We start from the raw sequence: 13840 nt of genomic DNA on the forward strand, positions 1-13840 counted from the left end.
TATTTTCGGTTGCAGGGGTCAATTGCAAGCATTTTTGGTGAATAGACATACTTCCGAAATCCTACTCACTTTCGAGAAAAAAAATCGGGTAGGTGTTGAAATTTTTTGGCAGAAAAAAAAATTTTTCAAATCGTTTTAAAAAAAATTTTTTCATTTGTAAGAGTCCATTGCAATCATTTTTGGTCCTTACACATACCCCCGAAATCCTACTCAGTTTCGAGAAAAAAATTCCTTACCGAAAATATAATTTCTGGCCAGAAATGTCTGCCCGAATTTTCATGCGAATCTTTAAAACGTCATAACTTCTGAACGGATTGGACAATTTTAATGTTTAAAAAAGCAAACTACGCGTATTTTGATGGAGAATATGTACAAATCGCAAAAATATTCGAAAAGTTGGTCCTTGACCCCGCAAAATGAGAAAAACTCCATAAAAAATGGTGCAATTTTCAAACAGCCATAACTCCTACGATAGTACATATATTTCAATGAAACTTTTTTCTGAAGTAGAGTTCATGGGTACTTACAAGAAAGTCTTAGATAACTTTTCTGTAGGACGTCAAACAAATGTCTGAAAAATGAAAAACGAATTTTTAAGAAAAATCGACAGGGAGTAGGTGCCTAAATTTTTCGACCATAAAAAAAATTTCAAATAGTTTTGGAAAAATTATTTTCGGTTGCAGGGGTCAATTGCAAGCATTTTTGGTCAACAGACATACCTCCGAAATCGTACTCAGTTTCGAGAAAAAAATTCCTTACCGAAAATGCCATGTCTGACCATAGCGTTGATATGTTTCACTGAAATTTCATGCGTATCTTTAAAACATCATAACTTCTGAACGGATTGGAGGATTTTAATGTTTAAAAAAGCAAATTACGCGTATTTTGATGGAGAATATGTACAAATCGCAAAAATATTCGAAAAGTTGGTCCTTGACCCCGCAAAATGAGAAAAACACCATAAAAAATGGTTCAATTTTCAAACAGCCATAATTCCTACAATTGTGAATATATTTCAATGAAACTTTTTTCTGAAGTAGAGCTCATTGGTACCTACAAGAAAGTATTAGACAACTTTTCTGTAGAACGTCAAACAAATGTCTGAAAAATGAAAAACGAATTTTTAAGAAAAATCGACAGGGGGTAGGTGCTTAAATTTTTCGACGAAAAAAAAAATTTTTAATTAATTATGAAAAAATTATTTTCGGTTGCAGGGGTCAATTGCAAGCATTTTTGGTCAATAGACATATCCCCGAAATCCTACCCTCCTTCGAGAAAAAAATTCGAGTAAGTGCTGAAAGTTTTGGGTGAAAAAAAGACCTTCGAATCGTTTTGGAAAAATTATTTTCGGTTGCAGGGGTGAATTGCAAGCATTTTTGGTCAACAGACATACCCCCAAAATCTTACGCATTTTCGAGAAAAAAAATTCAGTATTGGCGTAATTTTAAACTTTAATAACTTCTTAATGAAGCCATCATCAACAAATTGGTATTCTTGATTTTCGTCTTATTTTGGCCTCTAGAATCCCCCATTGAAATTTTTCCCAGGGGTGGACGAACACCCTATATATTGCAAAGAATCAGGAAACTGTATTAAAATCGCGTGAACATCGAGATTAGCTGGTCTAATTACAGTAGGACTCCATTAATCCGAATTCCATTTGTCGGAACTAATGTCGTCACAGTGCCTGGTTTACCGAACATGTCGCTGAACTCCTATTAGGTATCCGAACCAATAAACAGTAGTAGAAGGGATAATCCGAAGACACCTATCCGATAAATGGAGTTCTCTAATTTGTTTCGTGATCGATCAACGAGATAATCGTTCGATAAATATGTAGGTAAATCGGTGGAAAGTCAATCACGAGCCCTGAACCACGTTAATAACTATAATTATTACCTCTGTGTGGAACAATGTATCGACGTGTCTCGTACGGAGATTCTCGAGACGAGTTAACTCGTCTCGCCCAGCGGAGAACGGGTTAAAACCGAAATTAGCTTGGTTTAGTTTCACCGCGTCGGGGGATAATTGCAAGAAATAAATCAGATAAACGAGAATCTTTGTTCAACAAGTGAGTCGCGGCCGAACGATGTAGATTATCGCACCGACTGGCCTTGAACTTTGCCTGTAGCTAGTTATTAAGGTCATAAAAGTTCAGAACTTCGTCAGGTGGTAGGTTCGTGACTAGAATGGTCTCTCGGTTCGCTAATACAGCGTATCTGACGGTAGGTCGTTGAAAGCACGCCTACGCTATCGCGTTGCGTACGTGTCTCGTTATGAAAATGCGTCGTTCGTCGGCCGTGACGCTCGTGAATCTATTATAAGCAGGGAGATGCAGGCGTAGCTGTCGCTGGTTGCAACCTTGCAACCTCGAGTGCACGTAAATTAGATCAAGTTTACACGACGTTAATCGAATATCCGAGACTAGACCGTTTTCCCTCCTGTCCACGCCTCGACCGTCCTATTGTCGATCCTCGAACGTCTGCTAGCTTATCCTGCCTTTACGATGTTCCATGCTTCGCGATCCAAGATTTATGGTGCTCCACGGTTTACAGCCAGACTCGCGAAGCAATCGCGAACGTGCAATTCGTCAATTTCGGGGAATTTTATGCGTCGTTGGGACGTCGATTGCGTTCGATGTGTCTCGTTCGTAGGGGGAACTGCATTTCGAAACGTTTTCATCGACGCTTTCCGCTTACGATCATAAAAGACGCGCGTACACAGCAACGGTGAAAAGTAATTTCGATCTATTAATTTATTGATTTTAATTTAGTGCCGCGTCAATCCAAACAACATATTGCCACTGCGTCTACTTTTACCGGTATTTCGATGAATAAACTATTCAACGTTTTACCGCGTAAACAAGTAGTTTGAATATTTTATTGGTGAAAATTGTGGTTGTTTTTACCGTGGCTCTCGGATATGGTTAGTTTACGGGCGATAGACCAGTTTTACTTTGGTCATAATATACCGTTGCGGTTAATCTACTATAAATGTAATTTAAGAAAACGCCCTGTCGTAATCTTTAATGCAATATGCGATTTTCTACTTCGATTCGTTGTCCATTAGCAGGAGGGGACAAGGGTCGCGAAATTAATGCACGTTAACGTCATAAAAAAAGAAACAAACGATAAAAGGCACAAGTCTGACGCGTTTTCGAAAATATTAAAAGCAAATAAACACTAGAGTATGGATACAATTACTCGTGAATGCATTGCAAACAAACATTTAAATCAACATTCGCTGTTTACACAGACAAAGGTACACGATCATTAGTACTAGAACATAATTACTGACAACATCCACGTTCGCGGTAAAATAAATACATGCACCGAAATTATTCGGCCGCTTATGTTCGCGACATTTAACGAACGAAACACGAATGTTATTTTATTCAGAGAATCGAACTTATAGAAAGACTTAGAAAAGAAAATCTGTATCTCCCTCATGAAACCAAATATTGTAGCGTGTATTCATGTTTACCGTTTTCTTAAGAAATGTAACTTAGAAATTTAAGTTATTCACACCACCTATAATCATTCTTGTAAACTATTAAATTCATGTATAGCTATACAGGGTGTTCGGCCACCCCTAGGAAAAATTTTAATGGGGGATTCTAGAGGCCAAAATAAGACGAAAATCAAGAATACCAATTTCTTGATGGAGGCTTCGTTAAAAAGTTATTAACAATTAAACTCAAAAATTTCAAATCGTTTTGGAAAAATTATTTTCGGTTGCGGGGGTCAATTACAATCAGTTTTGGTGAATAGACATACCCCCGAAATCCTACTCAATTTCGAGAAAAAAATTCCTTACTGAAAATGTAATGTCTGACCATATGTTGACATGTTTCCCTGAAATTTCATGCGTATCTTTAAAACATCATAACTTCTGAACGGATTGGACGATTTTAATGTTTAAAAAAGCAAACTACGCGTATTTTGATGGAGAATATGTACAAATCGCAAAAATATTCGAAAAGTTGGTCCTTGACCCCGCAAAATGAGAAACAACGCCATAAAAATGATCAAAATTTTCAAACAGCCATAACTCTTACAATAGCGAATGTATTTCAATGAAACATTTTTCTGAAGTAGAGCTTATTGGTACCTATAAGAGAGTATTAGTCAACTTTTCTGTAGGACGTCAAACAAATGTATGAAAAATGAAAAACGAATTTTTAAGAAAAATCGACAGGGGGTAGGTGCCCAAATTTTTTAGCGAAAAAAAAAATTTCAAATCGTTCTGAAAAAATTATTTTCGATTGCAGGGGTCAATTACAATTATTTTTGGTGAATAGACCTACCCCCGAAATCCTGCGCATTTTCGAGAAAAAAATTCAGTACGGTTGGAACTTTAATAACTGTGTAACGAAGCCTTCATCAACAAATTAGTATTCTTGATTTTCGTCTTATTTTGGCCTCTAGAATCCTCTATTAAAATTTTTCCCAGGTGTGGCCGAACACCCTGTATAACTCTCACAACAGTTTCACGAAGCTAAGTAGTAATAAAAAAAAAAATCATAAAAATCTTCTGACATAGTTTAGCGAATGGGGGTTGGCCCTTATATTAAAGCATAGCCGGAATAAATAATTAATAACGGTGCGTCGGGGGCTTTGTTTCTTGCAATCACGTCGGGCTGGGTATTAGATCAGACCTGGCGATAATTCGTGGAACGGGGAACTGCATGCTTCCATGCAACCCTTTGTTGTTCTGTGCAGCTTTGTGGAAATCAATGTAACTGCGTGCGCGTATCGCTGGCGCCGTTCATTTTCCTTCTGCGCCGCGAGAGCAATCCGACGTTCGCTTATCTGTCTCGTTGCATCTCTCCATATTCAATATGTACTTTCAAAATTCATCAACGTACAGATAATCATAGAACAATGCCGATCCCGACCGATCCTTCAAAGCGGAAACGAATAACAGTTTATTAAATGTAACTCGTTTAAACGCAGCACGATTTTCGCTTGATTTTTTTTATTTTGTTATTTTTTTTCCCCCCCCTCTCTAAATCGTCCGGGCGAATCGGTTTTATTTTTTTCCGCGAACACGCGTTTAAAGATATCAGCTCGTGGCGAAATGTCGGGAATTGAATGAAACTAACGGTACGGAAACGGATCAATTTCGTCGCTCCGTCGATGCGACAACGCAACATCGAAGTTGCCGAACAAAAATTCCGGGATGTCAATGTCTGCTGTTTCGAAATAATAGCGTAACAGCTGCTCTTTTGCCTGACAAATCTGTTACAATCTGCAGCATTTTGGCGCGCTTCGTTATTTTTTTTTACCCCCCGAAATGAGTGCACGCGTCTCGTCGAATCAGCTTCGGTAGAATAGGTCGACTGATAGCGTTGGTATTAAACGTTAAAGTTTGGTTCGCAAACATGAACATTTCTAGATCGATACGTTGCAGAAGCTCGGGTTGAAGGGTTAAAGGGTAGACGAATGACTGATTCCGAGCGGCGACTTTAACGTAGAAGCATTATTTTGCCGACAGTCGGGAGGGTTGGATGGGAATTTAAAAGATAATTATACAGCCTCGCGTGATAAACTTCGGAAACTTACGCACGCGTTTATAAAACTATAACTCAACGTCTGATTATACGTTCTTCATGGCGGATCTCGCGAGACCGACGAATAAAGCGCTAATAAATTGCGGCACCTGGTTTGATTTATAACACAAGCGCTTGATTAAATAAAGTCTCTTTCATTAAAGAAACAACCTGCAAAGTATAAATAAAACGAACGAATTCCAGTCGAGTTATTTCGATTCCGTGTATCATTACAAATTCTCTATGTTTTTAATGAAAGAGGAAATGTTTTGACGTTGCGTTACATCATACAATTAACGTTAATGCACATTATCGATTCACTCCGTTAATTAATATAAATACGCCATATTTATAGAAATGTTGGAATAATGGCCCCACGCGTGCCGAAAGTTTCTGGTATATTTGTATAATTAAAACTCGCAGTACGGTCCTCCCATACACACATTTCCAGGAAATGCACGTTAACAGTCTAGCTAGTGCTAACAAATTTAATTAAACTCATTCTTTCAGACGGATTTTATTAAATTTTTCCTTTCATAACCGATGCCACGTTGGCATCTTTCATCGACATTAACTAACATGCTTTATTAAATTCTAAGACACGCGAAACTTGATTAAATCGTACGAAGGTTTAAATAAACTTTAACACTAAACCTACCACGACCGCTTAAATGACGTTTTTTAAATTTTATTTACAATTTCTAACATACAATGATAATTTAGCGCCATTGAACTTCACGAGTTTTCTTATTAAACTTTACATGCGTGCAGTTCCGAAACTGTTAGTGTTTTATTAATTATTAAGACATTGTTAGAAGTGGCAAAGCCTCCCCTTTAAAATGGCTTTTGGTTTTTGACGATCCGACTTTCCGTTTTCGAGATATCGTAAGTTATGTAAAAAGTAATTTATTTTAATTCGACTGTCTCACTGTCCGGCACGCGTATTAAAAATACTAAAAGTTTAGACGCGTGCAGTTCTGAAACTATTGGTGTTTTATTAATTATTAAGATATTATTAGAAGCGGTGAACCTTCCTCTTTAAAATGGCTTTTGGTTTTTGACGATCCGACTTTCCGTTTTTGAGATATTGTAAGTTATGTAAAAAGTAATTTATTTTAATTCGACTGTCTCACTGTCCGGCACGCGTATTAAAAATACTAAAAGTTTAGACGCGTGCAGTTCTGAAACTATTAGTGTTTTATTAATTATTAAAATATTGTTAGAAGCGGCAAAGCCTCCCCTTTAAAATGGCTTTTGGTTTTTGTCGATCCGACTTTCCGTTTTCAAGATATCGTAATTTATGTAAAAGGTAATTTATCGATCTCTCGGTCCGTCTCGTGTACAATAGCCTATTCACACGTATTAAAAATACTAAAAGTTTAGACGCGTGCAGTTCCGAAACTACTAGTGTTTTATTAATAATTGAGGCATCGTTGGCAGCGGCAAACCTTCCTCTTTAAAATGGTTTTTGGTTTTTGGCGATCCGACTTTCCGTTTTCGAGATATCGTAAGTTATGTAAAAGGTAATTTTTTTAATTGGACTATCTCTGTCTCCGTCTGACGCGTCGGACCTCTTTGTCGCACGTGCATTGTGCTGACCTACCTCACGTACGTGACTGCCGTGACCTAGTTTCGAGCGTAGTATTTCCAAGAATTTACTACGCACTGTTTACTTTTGACGCGCGCGCGAGTTCATTGATCGCGCGCTTCCGGACTGGCCTCGCGGTCGACTCGAGACAAAAATCGCTATATCTCCGGAACTAATAAAGCTATCGACTCTCACGAGCGCTCATTTTAAAGGGTATTTCATCCCCTATCCAATGACTATATCAACTACTATAATTTATGCTTTCTTCTATGTTTATTTTGCAATTTAAAAGAGAAAAATAGAGATCATTTAACCGGTCATGAGAGGAATGTGTATACATGAAATGTCGGTATGTTTAGCGTTTAGAAACTCCCATGAATCTTCAACGACAGCCGAATATTCCGCATATTGTTTATTAGTAATTGCTTCCAGTGTAAGCATGTTCCAAAATTATTTGCCCCCTTGAAAATATTTTAAACTAACGCTAATATTTATTGGGAAAACGACCGTGCTGGTTTGTTATTATATCGGGTCTCGTTCTCGGATACAATTCGCCCCAATAAATTATCTGTAACGCCGGCCGTTTACGTTTAGTTTTATTATCGATACCGTCGGAGGATGTTGGCCCCTTTAAAAGCTCCCACACGAAAAGCCCGACGAAGTAGCCGAACTCCACGATGGCAATGAGGCTGAAACCAATAAAGATGCCGCCAATGCCGCTGGCGTCGCCTGGAAAATAATACGAACACTTTATTTTGACGATCGAACCCCTCCAACTTGCTTCATTGTTCGCGTGATTTCGGCTTTAATTCTGCTAATATTCGAAAGTTCGCCGATAAAATTGCCAATTCGCGAGCTCTAAGATATAATTTTCAACGTTGAAAGATCCGTAAAAGTCACTGAGTTCGAATCCGTACGATTTCAAAACGGGGATTAATGTGTTTTCCAAAATCCTTTTCAACGATAAAAACATTTTGCTTCGTCCAGCGTGGCTTAAGGAACCGTCCAAGGCACATTTTTACAATTATAATCCCTCGGACGCGCAGGAGACTAAATCTCCCGTTTTTATTCAACGTGAAATTTACATCGAATTTGCGTATCTAAAATCCTGTTAACCACGTAAGAAGAGTGGTAATATTTTTCTGTTACGCAGGCGCGAAATTATGCACGTCGTCACGCCGCGACACAAAAACGTTCCGCTTTGGTGCGTTCCACGGTCTAGGCGGATTCTCGTAACAAAAGATAGTAAGTCCTTTATCCCGAGTGCATTACACCACTTGTAACACGTGCCGAGCGAGTGTGCCTGTAACATAATGGATCAACTCGTACCGAGCAGTTTCGTTCCGCTTTTATTTCCTCTGGCTCGGGGCAACAGATTACATTCGTACAGGAACTTTATGCTACGAATCCTGCGTTATACAACCGAATTCGAATCCTTTGCATCGCTCCCCAATTTTATTTAAAACTCCTTTAACAACGTTCAGGCAAAGCAAAACTTAATTATTTCATCCAATATAGAACACTCACTCAAAAGTTCGTACCACTGATCAACCACGTTCTGCTTCAATTTTATCGTGCCGAAATGATTGAAATACAAGTGCACTGCACTTTGTTGCACGCAGTCGACGCCGTCCCTTGAAATTATTTAAACGATTAAACGACTTACGATAAATATTTCGTCTCGATACTCACAGTAGTTTGCTTTGGTGGCGGCCACGATTCAGACGAGCTTCGAACGTCTTTGCGTTGTACGTGACGCCGCTGCACAAAGGGTAGCATCGATTGCAATGCAAGATCTGCGTGTTATTTTTGACGTCGCGTAGGTCTGCGTTGGGCACGGCAGTGTACCATTTAACTGAAAAGATTAATTGCCTTTGAGGAAGACAATTAAACCCGATTTAGACTTGATTTTTCTGACTATCGCCGAGTCTGATTACAACGGGTTAATTAATCAGCCGTGGTTCGCGCGGAACGCAACGCGATGCAGCTGCGAATACTAAACAGCTGGAGGTTCATAATTTATGCTACGCGAATTTCGATTTCGAAGGTGCTTACATTTGTGTATTGACAAGCACGGCAGGTCTTGTAAGTTGCAGACCCTCTTGGAATCTGAAAAGGAGGGCATTGAATTATTCAAAGGTCGTAACTTTAATCGAATGCAACGGTAACCAAACGAAATATATTTGGAAATTAGGAAAAAGAACGTAGAATTAATTGTAAGAGGTGTATCGTTAAATAACAGGCAAACTTAGTTGATAAAGGGGCTTTAACCGAAGACAGGTTTGAAAATACAATGCACTAAAGGGTACTCTAAATTACTAGAGATACTCTTCAGTTTCTCAACTCCCAGGGCACCTGACTTATTTAACGAACATCGAGTAACTCTGTAAACTATAAAGTTACGCAACGAAGTAGCTTCCTTCGAAGATAAGTTTTAGTCTCTTAAAAATTACTTAAACTCGTTAAGTCACGTCTGTGACGAAAAAATTACACGATAATTTCATTTTTGCAGTTTGTATCCTTAAAAATAATATACAGCCGTTTAACTAGCGAGGGCGAAAAATCTAGAAATTTGAAATCTTGCCGCGTGTCTTTTGGCATAAACGTGGCTCGTCGTGCGTCTCCATTTTCGCCTAAGCTGATCCTTTTGCCAACGCGCAGCCTGGCATGCAGAATTTTGTTAAATATGACGAGCAAAGGGACGCCAACGGCGTAGCTTACGAGTTTGTTTCTGAAGGGAATTTACTCGGTAAATAACTCGTGTAAAATTAATCAAAGGTCGGAAAATGTGTACACACTCGTTAATATCGCGTCGTTTCTGCAGCATACCAGCATGTAATCTAGGATACAAGCTTCGTGTGGCTTCTATGCAGGGACATACTTTTTATAAGTTAGTTAAAACGTTGATAGTACGCCTTGCTCGCGCAGCGTGCCGTGAATATACCGATTCAAACAAATTGAATCTGTTAGAACGCTATGACTTACAATTAAAATTTTTATACGTTCGTTTTAAACCTCTCCCTATGAGACAAGGTGGTCCTCGTTTAATTTTAAAAATAAGGACAGCGCTATATCGGTAAAATTTGATTCCAGTCGAAACCTGAGTGCAGTATCTCACCGTGATTGGGCAGATAGAACGGTATGCATTTGCATGTTTGCCAGACGTCCTGGATCGTGCAATCGACGAGGCAATCGCTGTAAGTGTAAGAGGCATTTGGCGAAGTCATTTCTTCAGGAAACACGCATTTTCGGTGCTCCAACGAGTATGGTAATATATTTCTTGTTCCATAAGATACGATCGCGTCTAGTTCTACGTTCTGATAAGTTTCCAGGGGCACAAAAATCTCGATCAGCCCGCCGCTGTTCATGTCCGGGTAATCGTGCGGATTGAAAACCATCACCTGTTGAAAATTTTAACTTGTCACATTTCGAGAACTACGATTCCAAAATGATAGAATACTTTTCGATTTCTTTCCGCGCGATTCAACGTTTTTGACGGATCAAGGGGTTAATACTCATATACGAATCGAGTTTGTGTATCCAGAAAAACATCGGTTTCCAGTTTTGAAATAAACGAAGCTTATTTAGCGTCGTATCGGGGAATTATAAGCTCAATGCGTAACAAAAGCCGCCGTGTTTTGTGTTAAACAAGATATATCTTCACGGGTTGAAAATAATCAAGCGTCAGGGACTGCACGTCGAATTCCCCGGGACACGATTACGGGTTTTAATATTGAAAGCCGTCGACGTGATTCGATATTAATTTACGCCAGAGATCACTGAGTTGTTTGATTCGTCGGAGCCGGGCAATGAAGGTACAATTAATGGGTAATTAACTCATCGACGCACTTTGTTTGATTTTCGATCAACGCGCGGCTTCAGCGACGCGATCAAGTTCGCATGGACGAGTCGTTGAATAGAGACTAATATTAAAGTATAATATAAAGGGTGTTTACAAAATTCGTGGAATTTATTGTACCGGTCAAGCTCGACGCGACGATAAGTGAGTAAATATCACTGAATTCTAAAATTATCTTAGAAAGGTGGGAGAAATTCCTAGGATTTACCTTCCAACCGGTGATGGGAAAAATAGGGTAGAAGTAATCGTCCAGGAGCGGCTCTAGCAAGACCGATAGTCCTTGGTCCTCGCCAAAGTTTTCCACCTTCAGTGGATCTAGTCTCAGATCGACACCATTGTTCCTACGGAGATACAGCAAAAGAGAATACGCCGTGCGGAGAACGAACGAAAAAGTACACGGTTGCGTGCACGAAACGGTGAAATAATTCGCGAGCGAGGGAGAAAGAAAGGAGTAAAAGAAAGCTGCATCGTAGCTGGAACAGATACGAAACACGAAACGTCGAGACTTTACATGCACTCCGCACGAGTACCGACTAGCGGAAAGTGAATTCTCGGTTCTTGAATTCTTCCCGCGATGCGATATATTCTTTAAAAAGTTTCAGAGGCGAGAATTTCGACTGGGAACGTGCGTAAATTCTATAATAAGTAAACGTTGCTCGGAGAAATTAGAAATTCCCGGAACTCACAAGGATCTGTCATCCTTCTTGATGGCGTAATTGAAAGTGCAACAGAATCCGTCCTGCGTTTTGCGAGTTTCGAACACTTTCGAGCAGTTCTTGTTCTCGCCGTGGAAACGGCACCTCGAGATTACGTTCGAGCATTGCGGCGTTAGCTGAAATCCCTTTGACGTTATTATCAAACTTCTTCTAACACTGATAAATGTTACTCACGCGCTTCAATATGTCGGTGACGTCGTAAGAACCTTTATAAAACTCGGCCAGAAGTTGATCGATCTGGTACGATCGTTCCGTTATTCGAAACTCGGAGTCGTAAAGGTTGCCCAGTTGCGAAAACATTTCAAGAATTCTTTCGACGGGTAGATCGGTGATGTTCAACTCGAAACTAAGCAACAATATCGATAATAAGAATAATGTAGAAGGTAAATAGTACTCTATTTAAAAAATTGATATTGTTTTTACAGATTTTCCATTTTATTGTGAAACACGCGCGCTCGGTGTGGTATATGCTCGTAAAAAAATTGAGTGAAAAATTCATAGGAAACTCCCGAAAGCGTGAAATATTTAAAAAGCGAAGCGAGCTGCGCGTATTTTTCAATCCGACAGGAAATTTTTGCGAACAATCGACTCGCGACCAAACTACGTAAACGATAAACCACGATAAAACACAGCGACAGAAAGGGGAACGCTGGATAGGAGTTTCGAAACGCATCGGTTATACGTGTGAAATTAAAAATTCTATTTCGCGGAAAACTGACGAGCTTACGGTGCAACGTTGGCGGCAGTCCATCGTATATTTCGCGACGAATAACATTACAGGAACCGACTGGAGTAGGGGAAGTGGTGGAGGAGAAGGGAGGGGGTAGATATTTATTCCCATTGTTACCAATTACGATTAATTGAAATCGCAAATTCCCGGTTTCAATATTAATGGACGTTTTTGCGCGCCGGAATTAATTAGAGCCACGAGTGTACACTGCATATTAATGAAGATTTTTTCGAAGCAGACTTAAAGTAGGTCTTGCAGACTGCATATTAATGGAGTTCTCGGAAATTTGAACGTAACTAGGTACGTGTTTATGTATTCTCGTTTAACCAATACCTTTCGCTTTAATCTCACTAGTGATTACCTGGTAATCTATTACAGTTATCTAACGAAAATATTTATTCGGGAAACTTTTCACCGCGAATATCGAGGGCTTCGTTGCGATGAATTTTCCACGATGCAGTTCTTCAAATTGAATTTTCAACGGTGCTCGAAGTAACAGTCCAATTTGTTTTGAAATGAAAAGCCAACTTTAACTCGAAGTGCCGGCGCGGTTGGCACGCTATGCAACGTCAACCACAATCGAAATTATCTATGCAGTGTAATTTGGTGCTGTCCAATGAATCGACTCCATTCAATTGCACTTTTTCACCGGCGTCGCGGCGCGCACAGTGGCCACAGTGCACTCTTCGTGAATTGCACGCGTGCTCGTTTAATACCGAAAGTTTCTCACATTTCGTTCGCCATTTCCAGAGCGGCCTCGCGGCTAATACGATTAATGCTGCAAATGGCCACGCCTGAAAACAAATGCTTCGAATCTGGTAAAGCGGTTTTAAATTACCACCAACATTCGACGCCTTAATTGACGATTGTTAATTGGATCGTTTTCAAGTCAGAAACGCCTTTTAAAGCGCAGTAAATTCACCTGGAAAATCCAAATCCTGCGTGGGGAAGTATTCGGTGTCCACGCTGGTGACGCACGGATTATCAAAGAAGTCTTTATACTCGTGGTAAATCGCGTAAGTCATTATGGGTACAATGATCGAGTACAGCACGATCAATAGAGTTCTATAAACGTTGAGAGATTTGGTCGATAAATTAACAAGTCGTTGGATTAGGAAATGCGTTTTCACGAGTCTAAATTACCTATCGAACAACGTCATTTTGGGATCCGCGAAGTATTTCAATCCAGCCAGCTTGCTGTATTTGCAGTACAGCTTCAAGTGTTTTACCAAAGTTTTAGCGAACCGCGATTCGCTGGGACGTTTACGTTGATTGTCGGAAGCCAATCGACGGGGAACGCGGTATGGCTTCTTTTTGTACTTCTCAAGCTCGTTTCCATCGTAGATTCGCATTTCATCGTCCTCTGCGATTAACGTCGATCGTTAACCGACGCTCT

At 39.7% G+C, this 13840-nt stretch overlaps 1 protein-coding gene across 1 annotated transcript; it reads right to left on the reverse strand.

Moving 5' to 3' along the window:
• Nucleotides 1–7623: 7623 nt before the first annotated feature.
• Nucleotides 7624–12022, reverse strand: LOC143348766 (sodium channel protein Nach-like). The gene is made up of 7 exons (XM_076779361.1): nt 11889–12022; nt 11685–11830; nt 11207–11339; nt 10258–10540; nt 8832–8994; nt 8667–8773; nt 7624–7868 (listed from the first exon to the last, which is right to left on the reverse strand). Exons 1-7 carry the CDS (start codon nt 12012–12014, stop codon nt 7624–7626), a joined length of 1203 nt encoding a protein of 400 aa, XP_076635476.1. The 5' UTR covers nt 12015–12022.
• Nucleotides 12023–13840: the final 1818 nt, after the last annotated feature.

The sequence above is a fragment of the Colletes latitarsis genome, chromosome 12, assembly GCF_051014445.1.
Source record: "Colletes latitarsis isolate SP2378_abdomen chromosome 12, iyColLati1, whole genome shotgun sequence".
In the NCBI taxonomy this organism is placed as follows: Eukaryota; Metazoa; Arthropoda; class Insecta; order Hymenoptera; family Colletidae; genus Colletes; species Colletes latitarsis.